At 36.8% G+C, this 23,627-nt stretch overlaps 1 protein-coding gene across 1 annotated transcript; it reads right to left on the reverse strand.

The window, feature by feature from the left end:
* PDE6C (phosphodiesterase 6C) lies at positions 1-23,397 on the reverse strand (the record flags this gene model as incomplete). Its single annotated transcript, XM_082285825.1, has 21 exons — positions 1-159; positions 1,028-1,111; positions 1,256-1,330; positions 2,112-2,175; positions 2,750-2,857; positions 3,893-3,993; positions 5,377-5,464; positions 7,584-7,693; positions 7,799-7,906; positions 8,281-8,427; positions 10,586-10,654; positions 10,739-10,882; positions 11,565-11,714; positions 11,921-11,968; positions 12,705-12,771; positions 12,878-12,942; positions 13,031-13,105; positions 13,595-13,735; positions 13,965-14,054; positions 14,161-14,313; positions 22,918-23,397. The coding sequence occupies 21 exons, from the start codon at positions 23,395-23,397 to the stop codon at positions 1-3; spliced, it is 2,526 nt and encodes an 841-aa protein (XP_082141951.1).
* Positions 23,398-23,627: the final 230 nt, after the last annotated feature.

The raw sequence follows: 23,627 nt of genomic DNA on the forward strand, positions 1-23,627 counted from the left end.
TTAACCTTTTTGGGCAGCTGCTTCTTCTTCCTTTTTCTTTTGTTCCTCAATAGCTTTCATCTTCTCTTCGTATTCATCAGCTCGTGTTTTCCATTCAACCCTGTTGTTTTGAAGACCATCAAACATAGGTGTAATTTCCTTGTGAAACCTCGAGAATTCCTGTACAAGCAATTGAAATTAGTAAATTAGAAATTTGTAAGCACTGATGAATTGTTAAGTCTGAAATTGTGGAAATACTGCTGAGAAAACATTTTATTTTTCTATTGCATCTAATTCCAAGGCATATTGTTGGAAATACCATGTTGGGATAATAATGCCCTATTGTGCACATAGTCTGTTAGGAAAATACTGGAATTATATGCTGCACATTTTAATATCTTCCCTAATCCTACATATGATAGCCTGACTCATATAATACAACTATAATACATGATATTTTATCATATGATTATCAGTATCAGGATACAATTAAAAAGTCAGTTATCCTGTAATATATTCCAAGCAGATGAGGATATTTCTGAAGATGTTAAAGAATCGTGTCACATTTTTGCCTGACATTTTTGGATAATATAAAAACTAGACAGGGATTAAGAATGTTGACATGTCAGTGCCTTACAGAAGAAGCAGCATATCTACATGCCCCAAATACTACATATTTCCTATTCCCTTTGCTGTGCTATTAACTGCTTTCTCTAACCATCCATGTTGCTTGCTTATATTAAGTGGGACTGGGAACAATCAAACTGGACTCTGTAACTCAGTCTTTCAAGGCAATAACAAAACCTCAGCAACCTGAAGTTTAACTGGGATCTTCCTCTTCTATGAATCTGCTTCACATCTCTTGAACTTGCTCTATGGGAACAATTCTTTGATGTAACAAAATACTGAAAAATTATGGTGGTTGTGATAGTTGTTCATCCCAAGACCATGAGTACTGCAGCTGTCTAGAATTTTTTACTGCAATATCTTATCATTAATTGTGCCATCAGAACTGCTGGAGCAGGAAAACAAAACCAGTTAATCTTACCTTGTACACGAATGTGCACACAAAATCTATGAAACCAACTTGGAGCTTAGGTAGTTCATCTCCTTTGTTTCTGTCCATCATAGGCTAGAACAGAAGAGCAGTGATTTAGAACATGTAGATATCATGCTTTTTGGTATAGTGATCTCATAAGTGTCATGGTTCATTATTTATTCAATGTTTTAATAACAGTTAATATTGCTTAACACTGTTACATTATTTGGTACTTACAATAGGTTGTTGCTGTAGCACAGTTCGTTCTAGGTCACCTTGCTCCCAGAATTCATTTGCAACCATGAGGGCAACCTGAATAGGCATAATTCAGTGGAATTGTCAGCAGAAAGTAGTAAATTTAAATAAATTAAACAAGGCTTTCCAAAAAACGTGAAAAAACCTACAGACACTGTCTGCTGTACTTAAGGCTTTTCCTAGTAAATTATCACTAACAATATTTTGATGCATGCTGAGTAAATAACAGATTATTGCCAACAGGAACAAGGCAATATTAGCAACATAACAATCTTGTAATACCTGTAATGTGTATAACTTGGAAAAACAAGTATTTGCAGTTGTATCTTGGTTATGCTGTGTTAAAACATATTCCTGTAAGGCTAAGTGATGAGTTTCAGCAGGATGGTCAATACATTCTGGAGTACTTGAAGTACTTATGTACCACACTGTATTACAGAATGTGTTTAAGCTACTTTGCAGTGGCATCAAGATCTACAGAACAGACACAATTCAAACCATACTGTTGTTAAATCTGTGCCTTAAAAATAGTAGCAAGAGTTGTCTAGCAAAGAACTGAGTGATATTTAAAGGTAGCTAGAACAGCTGCCAGAACTAGCAGTGCCAGTTTTAGTGGAAGGACAAGTAGAGAAGGGTTGACAACTGTAGAGTGGTCGAGACATCATGGACCACCTACACTCAAAGTGACAGAAAGGTAGAGGGTTTTTTTTGGAAGTAACAGGTACTTAAACATGTATCAAGTGTTACTAAGTTAATTTTTTTTTTTTAATTGGTCATGCACCAAATGGACAGTAAAACAGAGAGTAAATGCAGTATTGTCTGTATCAAAAGTACCTACCTTACTCTGCACTTCCCAGGGCTTGGTTATTGCAGACAGGTCACATCCAGTCATCATCATAGCCCTTTGAAAACAAAAACCAAAACAGGAGTATAGTTTCAGGGGTCAAGAGGATGGTACCAGACTCTTTTCAGTGGTGCCCAACAACAGGGTGAGGAGCAATGACAATAAACTAAACCACAAGAAGTTCGACCTCAACATGACGAAGAACAAACATCCGTTGAGGGTAGCAGAGCGCTGGAATAGGCTACCCAGGGATGTTGTGAGGTCTCTGGAGACATTTAAATACCACCTGGACCAGTTCCTGTGTAACTTGCTCTGGGTCACCCTGCCTTGGGAGAGGGGTTGGACAGGATGATCTCCAGAGGATCTTCCAACCCTAACTATCCTGTGCTAGGATGATTATAAAAAAATAAAAGGTCTAGATTTTAAGGAATTTAAATACCTATGATGCCAAACGGATTAACATTTTGCACGTTAAGAAGATTGTAGGCATCCATTTCTAAATTAAAATTATCGTTATGCTCGTCATTGGACAGTAACACTTTGTCCAAATTTGCATGTTTGGATGCCCAAATTAATTTAAAATCTAGTCCTTGATAATTGATTGAATAGAGAGTAAAATATTAGCCACTTACATGATGACTTCTTTTTTCGTTGGGTCAATAGATATATACTTAATTGCTTGCTCTTCTGTTTCCATTTTTTCAATTGCATCCACAATCTTTTGAAACATAGTTCTTTTCCTGTTAAAACAAGCCAATAAAGCATATATTACTGAATGTGATTTCCAAAAACCATGTTTATGATATTTGTGCTTTTCCCACGAACCATCCTAGTCACAGTGGTATCAAAGTAACACTTACCTGCAGTTGAATGCAAACTTTTCAGGTAATCTAGACATTTAGCTTTTGCTCTATACCATTGACATGTGAAGTAATATGTCAGAGTTCCTCACAAAGAAATAACCTATTTCCTACACCTTCAGATTAAACTCTTTGGGGTGGCATTCTTATATTTTAGCATTACGTGTTTGTTACTTCCTGTAACATACTGAATTGGGAAAAGTGAAGCAAATACTAATAAATGCTCTGCTACTCCCTCCCATCAGAAATCCTAAGAATTACTAAGACCTGACTGAAAAGAAATTTCAGAAATATAAGCATGTCTTACTGTTGTTTCATAAATCTTCTAGTTTGTGCTCAGAATTAATGAAATAATGAGATTACTGTTCTCTAAATCTTAATAACTGCTGTTGAACAACTTCCTGAATTTTTACCTGTCTTCTGACTTTAAGTTGTCCCAGTCATAAAACAAAAGTCTCCACGTATCTTTAAGGAAGATACCCATTATTAAAGCATATTAATTCACTAACTTAGGAACAGAATTGATATTTGGAGTCTTTGGTGTATTTAGCACTGGGATCAGTGGATGTCTGCTGGGTTTTTTTAGTTTTCAGCATGGCACAAAACGTCATGATTAGGCTACTGAATGCACACTTCTGGAATATAGTACTTGCTGTAACTAAAAGTATATTGAAACGACCTACTAAATGTATACTAAGTATTATATACATTCATGCATTCTCTAATTTGAAAGCTTATAATCAAATAAATAATGTCTTGGTTTTTGCAAGAATTAGACTCAACATGTTAAATAGAGCTCTGTTCTCTGCATATAAACATCTTTGTATGCTGCATATAAACGACTGAAAACTACAGTTATACAATCTATAGCATCAATTTTTTTCAGTAGGAAGTTATACAGAATTTAATACTTACTTGAAATACAAAGCCAAGTCAGTTGCTATTATTGCAACTTCAAATAAGTGTAGAACAGTTTCATACTGGCGCTTATTTAGGTTCTGGAAGATGTTTAAACTCTGCAAGGTGGAAAGTTTATGATTTCAATTCCTTTCATAACACTGTTTTTGGTTTGTACTATATAGAACAGGGTAACAAAATTGTCCAACTACAGTCCTTAAATTAAAATAATGATAAAAATTAAAAATTCATATTCCATAAACCTAATTTTCCTGAATTTTTAAAGCATCCCAGTTCCCCTTTTTTTTCATGTTACACTGGATTGGCACAATTGCCTGCAGCAGTGTATGGGACCTACCATGGTAAGTGCAATGTCCTTTTCCTCAAGCAAAGAGAATGAGACCATCACACAGCATTTTTCTAAGTGTCTTGGTTTTATTTCTTTAACAGAGATACAAGGCCTGCGTGAGCCAGGGCACAGCTTTGCCGCTGGTGAGAGCCTCCAGAGGTCCTGCCAACTGCTCTGCCCAAGAGCAGGAGTCAGTCCCTGGCATCTCACATTTGAAAAAGTGCATCACCACCAATAAAGAAAAAGGTGTTTGTTTATTTTCATATCATAAACATTCTGGGGTTTTTATTAACATAGTGCTGCTGCTTAGTGTAAGGATTTATTCCTTGGCCTCATGAGGTCAGGCAATAGCATCACCACAGGGATTAGGAGTGGAAAATGAGGGTGATGTGGGTGCCTGCCCTGCTGCTGCAAGCAAGGGATGGAAGGGGTACATATGTGCATGTCTTGCTGTTCAATCACCCTACAAAATACGTAGTAAAGAGTGTAAATAGTGTCCTTTGCTGTAGCCAGGCCTGGCGCTGCTGAGGGCAGGGTGGCCAGTGCCCAGCGGAGGAGCAGGGCCCTGAGGGGCAGCTGAGCCCGGGGATGCGGCGGGAGCATCACCCCCGGCTGCTGGGAAGGGCAGCTGGGGGCGGCTGCCTAATGCAGGAACATTGGTAATGGAGCTGCAGCAGAGCCTGCCAGACCCCGGCCCTCTTTAGCAAGGTATGGTGTGGGGTCGGTCTGGCCTGAGGGCAAGGGGCCCTCCATGAACGGCCGCATCCCTTTGTTCCTCAGCAGCCAGAGCCTGCAGCTGAATCCAGACCTCATAAGCCAGGCACAGTAGTTTAATGACAAGATTTTGTATGTATATATTGTATTTTCTTCTTTGGTTTCAGCATCAGCTGTTTTGTGCAAACAGAAAAAACCTGAGGAATGTGAGCAAGGCTCAGAGGAGAAGCTTTCCTATCTGAGGTGAATCTGTTCCAGGCAGAATCACTGATGTTTCTCTAAAAGTGGAAAGTGCATAAGAATTTGTCTTAAACTTCTGAATTTTAGCATTTCTTAATGTGAACCTAGAGGAGTGCATGAGACCCAGTGAAATTTGGAACATTGTAACTTAATTGGATCTTTAGTGTTGATTGGTGTGAGCAGAAGGTCCGTGACGTACCTCATCTTGCAGCAGGGTTTTACTGTACTCTAGGTGATGCCTTTCTAAAATGGAAGAGCCATGAAGTTTTGCCAGGGGAGCTGCTGACCTGTTGAAAAATAAGCAATTCTTTACAATATAATATGTATATATAATTTTGAAGGCAATAGTTTTTATTCAGGTTTCATATTTTTAGGATTAAAATGCTTCTGATCTACATGTTCAATAATTTGATGATAATTACATGTAGATAGATGATAGATAACATGTAGATAATTCAAAAATTAATATACATTAACCATTGATATGATAGTGTAATCTGTATGCATTAGCTATTAGTATGATGCAGAGAAAAAAACACAACTTACTTCCCTTCATTTTTGTGACTGAAGAATGATGGAACTTGGAGAGCATTGGGTGTTCAGTGCCCACTAAAGTCGAAGTCATTGCTAGATGCCTAAAGACTCAAAAACTGTGGTATTTAAAATATGCCTTCATTTTGTCTTGAGTGTTCAGTTTTGCTGGTTTTTTAATCTATAACCCTTCTGCGTAGCTTAAAAGTAGCCTTTATCCATCTTTTTGTTTTTATTCTGTGGCATGGCTTTTGAACTCTTGTATGTCTGTAATGACTGGGCCATGTGCCCTGGGATTCTAGTTAACTGTAAGTTAAATCTAAAGTAACTATTTTAGAGTTTAATTCCTCTAACGCCCTCGTGCTACTTTACTCCCCCAAAGCTGCCATTTTATGGACAGGACAAGTCCTGATAGCTCAAGTTTGCTCAGTTTTACCTGCTCTTAAAGCATTACCCTGACACTGGACTAAGCGTCAAGCAGAGGAAATTCTGCATTGGATTATGGTTGTGGGATGAAGGGAGAAGTGTCCCACCTACATGGGCTCCAGGTAGTTCTGCATGTTTGGAAGAGTATTTCCCTCTTCTTTCCCTTGGCTTATCGCTCTGTTTCCCAGATAACCCAAGGTGGATTGCTACATGGTACCTGTATTTTCTGATGTGATTAGGACTGTCATGGTAAAGCCTGATAAGTTTTATAAATCGCTTTACTGCGTATGACCTCATGTAGAGGGCTTTCAGCTAGGGAAGACCACAGTGGGAAGATTTAAACCTCCCTTAAACTTGTTTGGATGAGAGACAGTCCATTGAATAAGAATCAGCATCTGTCATTCTCTTTCCTACGTCACCTGGAGAATCCCTGGGAATAATCAGAAAATCCCTTTGCGTCACTGCTCTAGCACGCAGGCTGAAAAGGCTGAAATGTGAGGAGTGTATTCAGGGTCAGAGGGGTAGGATCAATCACTCTGGAGATACAGCTGGTGGAAACTAGTCAGAAAATTATAATCTTCTGGTACACATGACATTCTGAGAAACATGTATTCTCTGGCTAGCACATGGAAACAAGCCCTCACAGATCACATTGAAGACCAAATGGTAGGTTGTTCACTCTTCAGGGGAAGAGTGGGTCTCACCATGGTAGGTTATGTTGTAATACAAAGTAAAATTTGAATGAATTAATATTGTTTCATAACAAACAAGGTAAAAATCACAAAGAAATATTTGAGAATATTTTCTCAGAACATATTAGAGCATGAATTGCAAAGCTTGAACCTCATGATGTGTAACTTCTGGGCATGTGGACCCAGTGGTAGAACTCAAGCATGTTAACTCAGACTTTTGTACAACATGAGGAGATTACACCTCAGGAAAGGATTTATATCAGGAAACTGAGTGTGGGGAGGAACAACTGAACTAGTCAAATTATACAGTGGAAAATAGAGGAAAAAAATCTGATTCCCTCTAAACAGAGACTTGTCTATGTTACATCTTGAATCCCTCTCCAGAAAAGTGCTTATGCCCTGTCTTGAAAAAGTAATCCAGTTAGGGATTTTAATTTACTTTACTAATTTCTTTGTGTCCTCATGTTCATGAGGCTCTGTCTGCTACAATCAAAGCATTGCTAGAATTTTAAAAAGCTAGAGTCTTAAAAATGGATTGCAGCTTCAGGGGATCCTTCTAAGATTCTGCCTTTGCATCTTGTCTTTGTGTTTCAGCTGCCTCAAGTGCTCTGGGGCAGAAATCTTCTGTAGCATAATTACTTATTCATGCCAGATGAGTGTGGAATGTATACCTTATATTTTTGCAAGTTTTAAATTTTTTTTGTTTGTTTCCCACTAAAAATAGTACATTTCCATGTATTTGATCACTTATACTTACTTCATTTGGTATAAGTTATTGGTCCCTCTGTGATCAATGTCATGGCAGAAAGCAGCAGCAACCATGGCAAAGGCTTCTAGATCAGTATAGTATTTCTTTATTTTGCCTGTCTGTAAAAGAAACAGGTATCTCTGAGTGTGTGTCTTCCTGAATTTTCCATCTGGAGCTGAAAGAAAACTAAATAATGAATGTGAAGTTAATATTAGCAACATTACCATCAGTAGAGTAAACATTGTTTGTCCCACATTGAATCCATGTCTCCAGTTATGGTAAGTGATATCCCGATAACCCTTCCTGACTGTGTACATCCATCGTGTAAGGACCTATTGGGAACAAAAGTAAAACAGCTCTTAATTGAAACAAAACAAAAGAATTTCCATTATATCACTAGAGTATACTATGAAATTATTTAATTGTGCAAGTTCTTTGAAAACAAATGTTTTTCATTGAATTAAACATGGGAACAGCAAATTTTTCTTACATAAATGCATGTGGATTTAATTCCTTACCTAGCTCACACAATTCAGGATTAGTTTTATGGTTTTGTGACAAATATGTAAATGTTTCATTGAGAATGGAAGATTGTTAACCATACCACTATTACTTTAATATTGCCTATTTCAAGATTAAAGTATGTAAAACCAGCTATATTTCTTTCTCTTAAAAATAAATATAAACAAGAAAAAGTAAACCAGACCTCAGCTGGGACTTTGAACTTTTCAACAACATTTATCTCAAAGAACAGTCGTATTCCACAAGTTATCAGGCCATGCTCTGTAACAGGGAAGTCACTGAAGCGGAATTCATACAGTTCTAAATCTTTCGGATCAGGTAATTCTTCTTTCTGTTAGGAAAAATCAAAACCAAGGGTTTTTCTGGCAAGAACAAAGTTGGAAAAGCTTTTTTAATCTTTTCAGTAGAAATATTGCTCAAGGACAGTATGCTTACTATGTCTTCAAAGGACTCAGATGTCAGTACACACTAACGTGTATTAAGTTATGAAATACAATCATGATACTGCTGGCTTTCTTCTCAAAGTGAATACATAAAAGCCTTGGGCAATTCCTAGTCTGAATTCCAACACAATATGTTGTGACCATCTCAACATTTCCTTAGTTTAGAAATCTTGGGCCTTGGAAATTCTCCTTCCTGGTATAAAATCCTGCGATTCTCCTGCTTTTAGCCTGATCTCAAGGCTACATTAACCTTTTCACAACCAGATTCAATTTCCTATTTTGTATTTGTGATACAGATTCACATTGAATAGCCTAACTGGTAATAGTGCTATTTGTGAACTGTTCTATAACACTCTTCATCTCTCTCAAAGCCTAAGGAGAGCAGTATTATATTTTAAAGGATGTGCTCCAATCCAAACAAGAATTAACTCAAGGAAGTCTGATGCAACACAAAAAATAGCTTATATTATCACAATGACTCCCTTCCTCCATAGTAGTCTATTAACAGTCTTCACTTTATGGAGAAAGAAAAAAGACAAATGAATGTATGCATATATTTCAACCAATAAGGCTGATCATCCATTTCCTTTTCCCGGGGTTTTTCCTTTGTATCTATGCAGATCTGAGATCAAGGACAAAGAAACCTAGACTAGTGGTGTTTTAAGACCTATTACTTTGTGAATCATCAGATCTAGAAACACCTGCTTTATCCTATTAGCTATCTGGGATTCCAGGTCTTTTAATAGGATAAAGCACTTGCATGTAGCCTTGGCAGTGCAGAAGACATTAGACCTTTGAATTTGTGACTCCACGATGTTGAAAGAACAAATTGCTTTTTTTAGATTTAAAAATTCATACAAGTATTATGTTTTTAAATTTGGAGCCTGTACCAAAATAATCAGATTTTGCTCTACCCATAGAGAAATTTTAGAGTCTATTATTTTTTTAAGCTTTTCATGCAGCTAAATTAAGTTTCCTTCAAATGGTATGTGAAGCTACACACTGTCTGTTGATGTTTTTTTATTTCACCACTTGCAAGCTGTGTGAGCATCTGTTGTGTGGAAGCCAGTAAAACATTAACACCAGTGCATTCCAGCATGCACACACACACAACTAAAAAGAGTTTCATGAGGTCTTTTCCCTATGGCTGTGTGTACATTAGCAAACGTGGTGTAATAGGAGGAAAAATGTGAAGTTCTTGGTACTGGAAGTCAACAGATTTGTGTATATTTTGACCTTTTTTCTTCAACCTAGCTCTGTTTTGATCCATTAATAGTGGAAGTTCATTCAGTGTTTTCATTCAGAGCACGTCTTTGAGGTTTTTTCAGATAAAGTAGGCCAGTTCCTGTGCTCCAGGACTCCTGAAGTGCACTAAATGGGCAAAAATAGGAGCGTTCTTCCAAAAAGACACTGCCTTTCTAGATTGAAACAGTAAGGCAGACAGAAGACTGCCCAGTCTGGAAAAGAAAGTGACTAATTTTTGTTTTATAGTAGCCAAGCAGTAGAGCAAAGAACTCTAGGTCAAATCTGTTTTGTCACTGTGGAGTCATGGATCACTGTCTTTAGACTTCTCTGCCTAAGGAAATGCAGGAAAAATAATCTGAAAGTAAGTTTTTTCTGCTGGACACTCCTACTTATGTTCTCTTACTGAGAATGAAGGTGGCCTCACAACAATATCCCTTCTTTTATTTTCAGAATTAAATAAATTAAATTCAATTATAGATACAGCATTGTGCCTATGGATATTTTAAGAAATTTAACACTTTAAATGTAAATATAAAAATGTCTATATAACTCTGACTGTCCAAGTCTGTTGATGTACATTTGGGACAGAACGTTTCCCCATAGGTAACAGTGGGATATGCACATAGAAGGACAGAAAAGGTTGAGGATGTGTTACTAAATCAGCTCCATCTAGCCTGTGGAACTGATAGCTAACATTGATTGTATTAATGAGGATTTCACTGTACACAACTTTTTCTATGATGAGTACACATTACTATCTGGTATAAATACAGCACCAGAATTTTCAGTTTAATGACTTACCAAAATCCTGATGAGATCCTTTTGATCACATTCATCTAAACTTTTTGCATTTAATTTCTCCTTGTATTTCTAAAAATGAAAAAGAGTAAGAAAATTGAGGTTTTGGGTAGTAAATTCTCCATTTTAATTTTGTGGCTGTGGACAGAAACTCACCAGGATAGATTCAACTTCAGCAGGAGTGGCCTTTGTCTGGTACATAAGCATTTCCTGAGCAATGTCTTTCCTGTTTTCAAGTTTGTTCATTTTGTCATAAGTGTCAGTATTTAAAACAGACCACCCCAGGAACTGTGTGAGAGTCTGCAACAAAGTCAAGTAAAGCAGAGATGATGCCTTGCCAACAGAATGAACCTGACCATTTGACTTAGTTTTCTTAAAGTCCCATTTCTGGCAGTGCCCTTTGAAAAGCAAGGTGCTACTCTACTAGTTAGAGGCCTTTATCTTCCCTCAGCCAGTTCTGTTAGCACTCACAGCTTCTAATGACATTTGGCTCAGCCTAGTAATTAAGTAATTAATATTCCCATTTTATATACAGGACTTTGAGGCTTATGAAGCTTAAGTCAGGTGGGTGGACTTTGCTACACTGTGTAGCATCTTATCTTGCCTGAGTGCATGTGATTATGAATGCTCTGTGAGCTCCCATGATCACAGGCTTGGTATCCATTGGCAAGCAGCACACCATACCTGCTTACCCACTGCTACTTAGGAGATGCTGACCATCATTAAAAAGTCAAAGCATTCAAAGTAAAATTATAAGCAATTTTTCTTCATTACTGGAATGTAACTGATCACTCATAAATTTTCAGTATTATAAAGGGAGATAAAATCTCAGATTCTTAAGAAACTACATTGTGAGGAAGATAGACATTTGTCTAGATGTGGCCTATTTGAAAAATTTTTGACAAATGAAAATGACTTTTTACTGCAATATTTTTATTAACATCACATAGCTCCTCAAACCCTCTAATCCTATTAAGCTTACTTCAGTGATCTGTTCATCATACTCGTCAAAAGGTTTTCCATCTTTCCTATTGTAAAATGTAGCAACTCCCACAATTTCTTCCTTTTTGTTGACAATAGGCAATGACAAGACATTTTTGACAACCCATCCAGATTCATCCACTGGTCCTTTCTGTAGCAAAGCAAAAAATCAGGAAATGTGTATTTCTTTGAAAGTAATAATACAGCTATGGATATAAGCAATGTAACAAGAAGCTTTTGTTTGTGCATCACAATTGAATGAGAAATTATTTATACAATCAACTGGATAATCAATTAGTGGCAAGCACTAGAATATTTTTCTACAATATTTATACTTATTAACATTACTGGATTTACCTGAAATGTGAAGTATTCATCCGATGGTGCATCCATCATGTTACAAATCTGCAGCATAAAGAAAATGAGACATTTTTAAAATGGAATATAATGTGCATCAAAGTTTTATATATGGTCTAATATTTTGAAAAGGAATATTTATTTTATAAGCTAACAGTAGTGAGCATCATAACTAGCTACAGAATCTAAAATTGTTTCTCTTAAATTAGATGTGGTTATTCTAACAGACATAATTTCTGAATGTTTGTAGCAAAGTCCCTCAGTGTCTCACAGTGCAAAAGTGTAATGATTAAGAAAATCACTTCCAGTCTAAAATGGCATGGAGATTTCTAGAAAAAAATAATTGAGTACTAAGGGCTCTATTAAACATGCCACAGGGTTACTCATACCTGTCTTACATCCTGACTTTGAATTACATATGTTTACGCAAGAAGATGTAGGAAATAAAGAAAAATTCAAAACCTTGTATGTGATGATTTTCTTACTTTGACATTTTTTGGTGACATTTAGCACACCTGGAAAGTGACATCAGACACAGACATTATTCCTCTGATATCACCACAGTCCAAGGGAAATTATCCTGCTGTTTTCATCACTTGTGCCAAGACCTTGTCTCCATCCAAGACAGTGATTTAAATGATTTCACTGGGAACCAAAGGCACTGGAAGCAGCATGGTATTTTTGTGGAGGTTTTTGGTCATAGGGAGATTTGGAGGTTTTTTTTGTTCAATCAGAACTACTGCAGGATTTAAAACTCTAGTTTTTAGTTTTGCTATGAACTTACAAGACCATTTTCAGCAACATATGTTGGCAATCCACTGACAAGACACCAGTGATCTGCTGGAGGTGACCTTTTGAGAGACAATGAAATTAATTTATTTCTACAATATAGACATACTATTCTATCCCAGCAATATCTAATTACCACACATTCACAAGCTGCCAATGACTACTCACGGGATGACTTTGATTTCTTCTTGTCCATGTAAAAGATAGTCAATAATCTTATAAAAGTTGATTTCCTATATAAAAATATAAAAGCATCTAGGTGACTTGTACAACTTCAATGTCAAACTTAAGATTTATAAAAAGAAAAATTAATATCCTCACTCGTCCATCAGGTGTCTTGGGGCCTTTGTAAGGCTCTGCCTCCCCCAGCCGGATTGGCCACTCGTCATAGAACTCCTGAGAAAATCATACACAGGGGAAAAAGGAAAAAACAAATCAGTTCTGTGTTCATAGATAACATCAGATCTGTGGATTACAATTTGATTTTTATTTCTACATAATTTACTATGGTCACATTTCAGACAATTTTAAGAAAACATGGGTAATTATATTCCAGACAAGAAATGTTTGCCAGTAAATTGCAGGCTAATCTTTTCTCTAGATAGTTGTACAGCTTAATTTTTCTTTTAGCAGGTAGATATTTCTAAAGCAATAATCTACCCTTTCTCACATGGAATTATGAATATGAAAAATTATTTTAGAATTGGCCTTTATGATATTGTGGTTGTATCCTTTGTCACACTTATATTTTGCATGTAATCTTTGTAACATTGTTAGATTTTATATCAATTATCCCAAAGAGTTAGAAAGCATGGCAACTTTGTGTCTTGGAGACTTCAAGTCAGGAGTGGTACATTTCTAGCAAGTAGGAAAAATAATTGTTACCTTCTCTTTAGTCATGTCCAGCAGACCAATAGAGTACCTTTCACAATTCAAATACATTCGAATAGTATACAGTGCTTTGTGAAACTGTCGTTCTATATCTGTTAGCTCTTCAAATACTTTGTTGGCAGACCACAAAAGCATCTATTTACAAAAAGGAAGGAGGATAATGTTCAGAACAGTAAGAAAACATAAACATATGAATCCTAGGCATTCCAGAATGAAATGATAAGGTGCATTACTGTTATCAAATTTATAAAATAATAAATAGATTGTATCCTTACTTCAATAAGCTTGCAAGAATATGAAATATTGGGAATGATAATTGTTTCATACAAAAATGAAGTATTATCATTAAAAAATGCTTCTATACCTGGCTTTTTCGTGATTCAATATTGTAGAGATACGACGTATGATGATTTCTTAGGCTCAAAGATATAAAGTTGAGGTATTTTTTAAATACCTAAAAATGACAAAGATCAAAAATAAGACAAAAGTATTAAATTAAGAGATAGAGTCACTCAAACTACTTGTTGAACTAAAAGCTGTATTATTGTGTGACATTTTACCTCTTCATCCTCTTTTGAGAACTCAGGGGCATTTAATTTGTTGAGTGCCATCACAACAGCAAGCACCTCTTTACCCTGTGTAATTGCAGTTGCCAACATATTAACTGTTTTATAACCAGTTTTTTTGTCCATGAAGTCAGAAAAATGGTTGTTCTGAAAGAAGAGAAAAAAAACACAAGTTAAATGTGCAACAGTTGCTTACCATGTCAATAGCAAATGATCATTTCATTTGATAACTGATGTTTGCAATGCTGTGAGCACTGTTTCACAGTGCAGTAGGTTTATACTTGAAAAACCCCCACTATCATTATTTAACTCAATCTTGCAGAGTTATATGTACAAGCTTAACCAAGGCACAGATTATGAAGGTAGCTTCTGAAACCAAGTTCTGTGCAGGCCTTTATTATAATGCTGAGGAATTAAAAATATGGGAAATACAGATTAAATGATATAATAATATGATCTAGTGACTATATGTGAATCTAACATATATGGCTTATGTGTTATAGAATTACTTCATAGCTATGCTAATATTTATTATTATTTAATTATTTCTGTAAACAAAATTCATTATACATTTCCCTCACACAATATTTAAAAGTACTACCTGTCCTGGCTAAAAATACTTACGTCAGTGAAGCATCCCCAGCAAGTATTCATCTGGCTGAGCTGTTTCTTATTCCTTCCTGTCTGACACACTCCCATCCCTGTTGCTCCCAGCTCTACATAGGTAGAGGTATAGGTATCTATATAACCAGAGCTGCTTTTGTTGAGTGTGTGATCCTGTGGGAATAAGGCCATGTGGCTAACAAATGAGCCACAGCTAACTATTCCACATTTACATTTTCATCCTTAAAAAATGCTGGGAAGCTAGTTCGTGCTTCATGGAGAACTGTGTTATTTCCTCATATCAAAGAAATTCTTGGTGTTTTCTTGAAAGGCCATAGTGTTCTCTTTAATTTTAAAAAAAGGATTTAAACATTTTCAGGGAAATTTGTTTGTGTAGGGTTGTTATATTTTGTTATGTTATTAAGAAAATACATCTGAATGAGGTGAGTTATGAGTTGGGGGTTTGAAATTTGTTGATCCTTTTGTACTGAGAAATGCCTTGGTTCTACTAAGAGGCTAAAATGGCTAGACTCTGTCTTCACAGAGCCATTTTCATCCCCTCAGATTTTACTGCTAACAGTACTCAAGCTTCTTCATAGAGATGAGCACTCAAGTCCTGGTATGCAGTCAATGGCAGAGTCTCCCTGAATTTCCTTTAGCAGGCCTGGTTCTGATTTCTCAAGGTGATGAGCAGTTGGTGCTGAATGAGGATGTCAAGAGGCAGGAAGTTGCCTGGTAACCAGGGAAAGTCAGACCACATGTTAACATCATGGATAGGAGCAGCAGCTGGCCAAAATGAGGCCAATAGAGCCCTGTTTTCAGGACATTCACCCAGAACTAAGATTCCCAAACCTTACCAGTCCCCTGCAATTAGCAAGTATTTGTGAACCCACTTACACTGCATGTTTATCATCAGAGCTGGCAAACACTGCTGCTATTAATGACTGCATTAGCTTAGGCAGCTGAGATCTGTGGGGCGCGTCCCGAGGTGCCTTCCTTGCTGATAGGCTGGAGAACGCTGCAGCATGCCACATAATGGAACTCCAGCTCTCATAGATTATACATGAATCTACTTAAACAAAACCCCAAACAAATAAGCATTTTCTGGGTTATAAGATCAAGCATGACAATGCTTGGAAATGCCAGAACTAGAATTGTTTGCCTATTATTTAGATTTTTCCGCTTAATTTCCTTTTGCCCCTCTTCCCTCTAGCAATTGTTTCTAGAATGTATTGAATTTATAGCATATAAAACTCTAACAAGAAAGACAGAATTTTATTATCAAAATTATTTTTCATCAAAATAATAGGGTTTGGGTTTTTTCCTTGTTTTTCATAGTCTACAGTCAGTCCATCTTTTATGTTTGTATTTTAGATTTCCTTCTAGGGCTGCATTTCAGCGAAACTAATTAAATGTCTGGAAGTAACTCTTAAATATTGTATTTATGACCTGGACTCTCTTACAGAGAATTGATTCTCTTAAGGACAGCCTGTGTCATCCCCATAAATTTCATTCAATGTATCAGGCTGTGTTTGGATCCCTGGAAAGTGTAGCTACTTTTGAATATATTGTCCATGAAAGAAGGGGATGCTTTCTCTACTTCCAACAAACTCCTTGAGTTGTTTTCTGTTTTTCTCAGAGAAAGGTATAGGAATATCTCATTTAACAGATATCCAGAGAAAATGCCAGGCAATCCATCTCTTCTGTGTGAGAATCAAATACTGTCCTGCAGCCTGCTAAACAAATGTTATTACATGGAAATATTCAGTTTTCTGTGGGATGTATTATTTACAGACACAACCATTCTGGACTCGGGGGTGGTTTTGAGCTCCAGTTTTTGGGCTTCTGGCTGTTTTAGCCATTGAAAATCCAGTCAATCAGACAGATAACTTGACATTGTTTTGTAGTCCCTCTGTGTCACTAAGAGCATCTAGCCTCCTGGCAAGGCCCAGGTTCCTGGTTTTAGGGTACTGTATTCTGCTATGGAGGAATAAATAAAAAATTCAGACACTCCTGGATTTCTGAATACTTAAAAGGAATCTGTGACACCAAATGAGCTGAATCATCAGGATTCAGCTGCTGTGTCTTACTTTGCTTAATAACTCTAGAATAAAGGTACAAGCAGTGGTGATCAGAAGTGTTCAGAGGAAGCACTTTGGTCATGCAATTTTTGTAGAGGATAGAAAAAATTTAATACAAGTCTCTATTAATAAACAGAAAGTTCAGTAACCACAAGCCATCCTGTGCCTAGATAGTCCAAAGTAGAAAGATAAAAGTACCTTTTAATGCATTGGCAGCATTCCCACAGTACATACAAAGAATCCTGATTTACATGATTTGCATATACAAGCAAAAAATTGTGCTTAGTATTACGCTTTTCATTATTGACTATTTTATACATAATTGCTAGGAGTTTTGAAGCCTTTATCTCCAACAGAGTTTTTAAAATATTTTCACGTGGGAACATAAGCTCCTTCATTTTTCTGAAGAAAACCACTTTTCACAATATCTAAGTAATCATGTTCATAGACAAATAAGCAAGAAATGTGGCCTGCAGTACCACAGCCAGAAGAACATCTTGGTGCATCCACGACTTCGTGAATGTGGACACTTAGTCTATTTGATCCTGATCTTATGAATCAAACTATTTTTTAGAGCTATGTTTTGGACTTCCATCTCTCAGTTAAATCACAAAATAGGCTTTAAAAGAGAAATTACAGAAAAGAAATCTGCTGCTAACTCCCTAACTGTAGTACATGTGCAGGTATTTCCTACTAGCTCCATTTAAAGCTGAGATACCAAGGCATTTGCTGTACAACGATCAGTTCTTTAGATAGGCCTTAAGAGATGCAGCATATCCTGGACTTGCAGTAAGCCAGCACCAGCACCCGGCTAGCTCAACCAGCTAGCACAACCCTCTCAATGGAGGAATGTTTCCTAATAGCCAATCTAAACCTCTCCTGGCACAACTTGAGGCCACCTCCTTTTATCCTATTATTTCTTAGTTGGGAGAAGAGGCTGACCCCCACCTTTCAGGGATTTGTAGACACTGATAAGGCCTCTCTGAGCCTGCTTTTCTCCAGGCTCAAAACATTCCCAGCTCCCTCAGCCACTTCTCATAGGACTTGTGTTCCAGATCCTTCTTCAGCTTTGTCACCCTGCTCTGGAGTTGCGCCAGCACCTCAATATGTTTCTTGTAGTGAGGGGCCCACAGCTGGACACAGGATTCAAGGTGTAGCCTCACCAGTGCTTGGTACAGGGCAACAATCTCTGCCCTGTGATCCTGCTGGCCACACTGTTTCTGATCCAAGCCAGGATGCCCTTGGCCTTCTTGCCCATCTGGGCACTGCTGGCTCATGTTAAGCTGCAGCTGATCAGCACCCCCAGGTCCTTTTCTCCCAGGCAGCTTTCCAGCAGCTCCTCCCTGCCTGTGGTTGAAGTGACCCAACACAACAAGAGAGAAGACTTAATCCTCCAGGTGAGGTGATAGGGCCAAGACAGCAGATTCCTGCTTTCCTCCACCTCTTTCCCGTTGTAAAGCACAGAGGAAGAAGGGGTTACTGTGACCCCTTGCAGTTATGACTATTTTACTCATATTGGGCAGGAGGTTCTGTGTTGGATAGATGAGCTCAGACTGCACATATTTCTTCGCATTATCTCCATATGTTTCTGGTTTTGTTTCTGGTAGCTCTACAGTGTTTTCTTCTCTTCCTGATATTTTCTTCCACTGATTGTCTTGCATTGGTTCAGATTTCTCAAAATTTGAACCACTTGATAGGTGGTATTGATGTGCTATAATGCTTTATCTCTTACTCCTACTTAGCCTAATTTCAGCTCACAAATGTTTTTTTTTCATAATGATATAATTGAGTATGAATAGAAAATAAAAAGCACCTACCATCATCTAAAAGATGTCATCACTCTGATTCAAAATGAAACGAAATTGGCTAAATGAGTTGGTCCTTTCTTAGGCAACACTCCAAAAATTATGTGTGGTCAGGGATGTAAATCTCATTTTAGGATGTAACTTATTAGCATTACAGAGCAAATTGACTTTGTTATTGTCAACATCACTAGAATTCTGAAACTGAATCAAGGACAAATTAATATATATTTAATAGAACTTGGGGATTTAACTTTTCAGTAATGTCACTGAAAAGCCTGCTTGTTATTTGCCATATTTAGTGACTATTTTGCAACTTCTTGAAATTGGATTTGTAATATATTAAGTGGTTTTTTGCAAAACCCAAGAAAATTAGATAAAAGGGAGCTTTTAATTTTAAATGTACATTTTTTTCTTCAGTTTTGGGAGCTTTCCTCTTAGAACAGTAAATTGAGGAAAGAATTGGTTGATGTTTTCTTCTGGAAGGCACAGTTTATAGAAATTTGTTCTGGTGTTAAAATATTTTCTGGTGAATTGACTAAATCTTTGCCATTATAGAAGACTGGAACATGTTTCCATTTTTCCAGTTAATATTTATTGAGTAGGAGTTTCTGAAAATCTGGTGTTTATTATCAAGGTAAGATAAAATGGAGGAGCAGACATCAACATTTACAGTGTGTATTCTTGCCATGCAAAACGCCACCTCAGACAGCCCAGAGTCTGGGGTTTAAAACATCCACATTAATCCAGAACTCCTGTCAGTTTAGACAGGCCTGGAATTAAAGTCTCTCCCATGCTTGGGTTAAAGAGTAGAGCTGCTGTTCTGAAGCTGGATCAGCTTACAAATGCTTGCAACTTGAAGATGTGTTTAAGTTGATTTGTACCATAGGTTTCCAGTGGTTAAATTAGGTACCACAACAATCACTCTTCTGGTGCTTAATCTGAGTTGGAATCTCCCACAGTCTCTTGTTTCTTCACTTCACTTGGGTTATGAATTCCAGTGCAGAATCTCTAAAAATGAGGGCTGGTTATTTCAGCACCAAAACATTTCAGCCCCCTTATAGATCTAATCCAAAAGCCTTCACTTCTTTTGAAGCATTTTTTCACAATTTTTATAATTTTTAACTCAACTAAAATGAAGAATATTATTTCTTGAGTTTCCAGTTATTAATTAAATCCTTGTCTTCAAATACCTCTGAATTGAAAGGAACAGTTCAATAATTTAAATAGGTTATGGATTAAAGCAAATATGTAAAGTCTTTATTATTGGTTCTTACAAGCTGACAATGTGAGATTTTGATTCCCCAAAAAAGACATACTCCTTGTAGAGCTATTTTTTAGTTCTTAGTTTTATTTGGAAATAATGCCTTGGAGAAAAATGTATGGTAATTGTACTCTCCTTTATAATGTTGTCTGTGTTATCAATTACTGTTTAAAGACTACTAATGGACATATCAAATTTTTTGCAGCCTATTATTTTACTTTGTAATACTTGAGGCACATACTCTGCTAGATCCTGTGAATAATGTGAGACAAATTATTAGGGTAATGGTCCTACCTGGCCTCCTGTTTCTCACAGCTCTTAAATCCTGGATTAAATGCTATTAGCTCTCACAGTCAACAGGTCCATAATCTTGTGGGGAGGAGACTGTTCTGACTACTAAGTTAATTATTGAAGGTCTGTATCTTTTCCTCTGCTTTTCTTTTCTGGAGCATTAGTCAGGATGAGGAGCTTCCTCACGTTTATTGGTACCTTTCCAGGATGAAGAAGGAGATAATCCCTAAAGAACCGGTTGCCAGGCAATAAAAGTAGAGTAAATTTTTTTTCCCCAATGATTTATTCCTGTTGTGATCTTATATTGCATTTACTTTTGTTATAAAGGGATGATGATTGAAGCATGAATATGTCACACCATGGGTTTGTCAATGTTGTCATGTACTTAAGACTTAAAAAACACTATGCTGTTTGGATACGGACTGTGTCAACAGTAGAAAGTGGCTAGACATGACATTTTAAAAGTACTATAGCCAACTAGAAGTAATCATTGTGCATATTGTATTCTGACAAGGCAGTAGGGGCAAAATTCTTCTCTGGCTTAATTCTGCTTGTCATTTTTTGTTCGAAATTTGGGTAGCAGACAATCTAGTTTGACTGAAGTGTACATGTAGTGAACTGAAAAATAATTACCCTTTCTAAAATGTGTTAAAGACTTCAGTGTCTGCATATTTCTGCTGCCTTGGACTAATTAGGCTCCTTAAATGTGACTGACTCAAGCTGAAGTTCTGGGTTAGCTATGGAAATAAAGATTCTGGTGATGTAATTGGGAGCTCTTCTTGTGTGAGGAGTGTGGACTTGGACACTGCCTTTTTGTACACATAGAATGAAAATGCTGACATTTTTTGAGATCTTTAGGGTTGTTTTTAAATATCAAACCTTAGTCCCAGAGAAGTCTCTGGGAGTTTTGCAATTAACTAATAAAATGTCATTATTCTGATGATGTTTAGTTACCAAATTTAGATTAATGGGACCATAGTTTAATTGCATTTTTACATGTGTGCCTAATGGCGTAGGCTTCAGTAATCCTAAGAGAGTAAATGGGTGCCTAAATAAAGATTACCTTGGAATGACTGAATTATAACAGATACTCAGCTGACATAAATTAATTTATGAGCACAAAACACCTAGCAGGATCAGATGGACAGAAAAGTTCTCTTATTTAAGCATATTCAAATAACATTTGTCACAACATTTTGAACAAATCCTATTGCAAACACAGAAATATTTGGTTAGTACTGCTCTGGGCACCTCTCTCTATAACGATACTAAGAAGCAGTGCAGTGTCTGATAGGAGGTACATCTTCCTTGATCCTTCTGATCTTTTCTCATGTAATCAGTCTTATGAACTTGGACAGATTATCCTCCAATCTCCCCACGTGGTGGTAAGAGGCAGTAAATCAGACACTTCTGGTCAGAACAGCAACCACTGAAGAAAGGATATTAGTGGTCAATTGAAAACCAACTGATTTATTTCCTCAAATCAGTCTTCTGTTTGCCCCTGTGATTCTACTTACATCTGAGGCAGTTTACTATATATTGGAATGTCCTTTTCATATATATAAATATTAATGTGTTTCTGAGCTTTAAAACTAGTCCTTTATAACTTTTATCATGATAAATATATTATTTTTTGTTTACCTCCTGGAAAACATTGATAATTGCAGTGGATAAATATTTTCATTATTTACTTGGAGTTTAGGACACTGAGGTGGTTTCTATCTCTAAAATATTCTGGAATTTTAAATTGACTGAATAGGAAATACTGAGAATCCAGACAATTATCTTGATAATTTTCTTAGCCCCATTCAATTATGTTCAGATTTTCCACATAGGACTAAAAAGAAATTAAGATACCAGCATTTGATGATTCAAGTTTAGTTATTTTTAAAGTAATCTTCACATTCAAAGCATATTTACATTTCCCCATGTATTCCAGAGCAGTTTCTAAAGCAGACCTCATACATGCATGTTTAACTTTTGTTAGGTCACTCATCATTTAATTCACATTTATAATAAATAATAATAATAAAGATGTAAATAAAGTGAATAAATAATATAATAAACTCTTATCAGCACCTTAAAGAAAGAAGATGATTCAGTGCAGATTCAACAGGAACTTCAATAATGTCAGAACAGCTCTGACTCATTAATTCTCTTCTACAGAAAATGGTTCTGAACAAAAGCCCTGGATCCAGATGTACTCAAAATCAAACCCATTTTAAATCAAACACTGACATTTATGTTGACATCATCTTCATCTGTCCTTATTCACTTACTAATAAGGATACATCTTCATTACAAAAGCTGCAAATTAAATGATTCAGAGATGCATGCATGGCAGCATGGAATGATAACAGAGAACACTTGCAAGCCCATACTGGAAAACAGAATACAAGCCTGCCTTGTTCAGCAGAAACTCAGGTATTTAATGGTCTCTATTATTATAATATTCTCCTCCCTTATTATAGTCATTGACATTACAACTACTTTAAGGCCACTGAAAACACCTAACTAGGCTATATGATGTGGTTCTATTGGATTTTAAGCCATCTCCACTGATGCTTTCCTCATGTTATATGGCTGGAGTCCTGTCTCTGAGATTTTTCTGAAGAACGACTTTTTACCTCAAGCCCTGGGCAGGAAGCTAAGTAAGCAAATGCACAGAACCCCATTCCAAGAGAAGTGACATCCAAGAGAAGTCACTTACCTTTGTCACATCGGGTATATTAAAAAACTTCTTGGTATGAGCCACCCATCCCACTATCCCGATGTCCAGAGGAAAAACAGTCTCATTTTCTGGTTTCACCAAATTCTGCTCATAGCTGGAAGTTGGAGTGATATCAAGAATCCTGGAGGCTACTTCTGGAATACCATTTCGGGAACGACAAATGAACAAACTACACCGATCAGCTGCCAGCAGCTGTGCCAGCCTCTGCAAGGACTTGTGCACAATCTTTTCCATAACACATGCTTCATCCTGGAGTTCTGTTACCAACTCAAAAATGATGTCACACTCCTCCAGACGGGACATGTCTTTGAAGCTGACGTCTCCCTTCACATCCCCAGGCTTCACATTAAAGATACTTCCCAGCACTTCTGGTCTCATTTTTCGGTCGAAATACTCCTTGGCAAATTGGGGATTGTTCTCCAAGTATTTTTCAACAGCATCTTTATTTACCTCACCCATTTTTGTTGGATTTTTCCTAGGATTTCTTCTAGAACTGCATCACCATCAAAGCAGGAACGGTAGCAAGAAGTCCTAACCTGTTACTAGTAAGGAAAATGTACTTTATACATATTGTATAGCTCACAGACATAATACATTCATCTTCCTCTGTGGCTTCCAAGCCTTCTGATACTCTTGAGATATGGCAGAAGGCACTGGCTTAGCATCTTCTTAGTGCGAGATCTTGGAGA

Source organism: Coloeus monedula (genome assembly GCF_965178545.1).
Source record: "Coloeus monedula genome assembly, chromosome: 8".
NCBI lineage: Eukaryota > Metazoa > Chordata > Aves > Passeriformes > Corvidae > Coloeus > Coloeus monedula.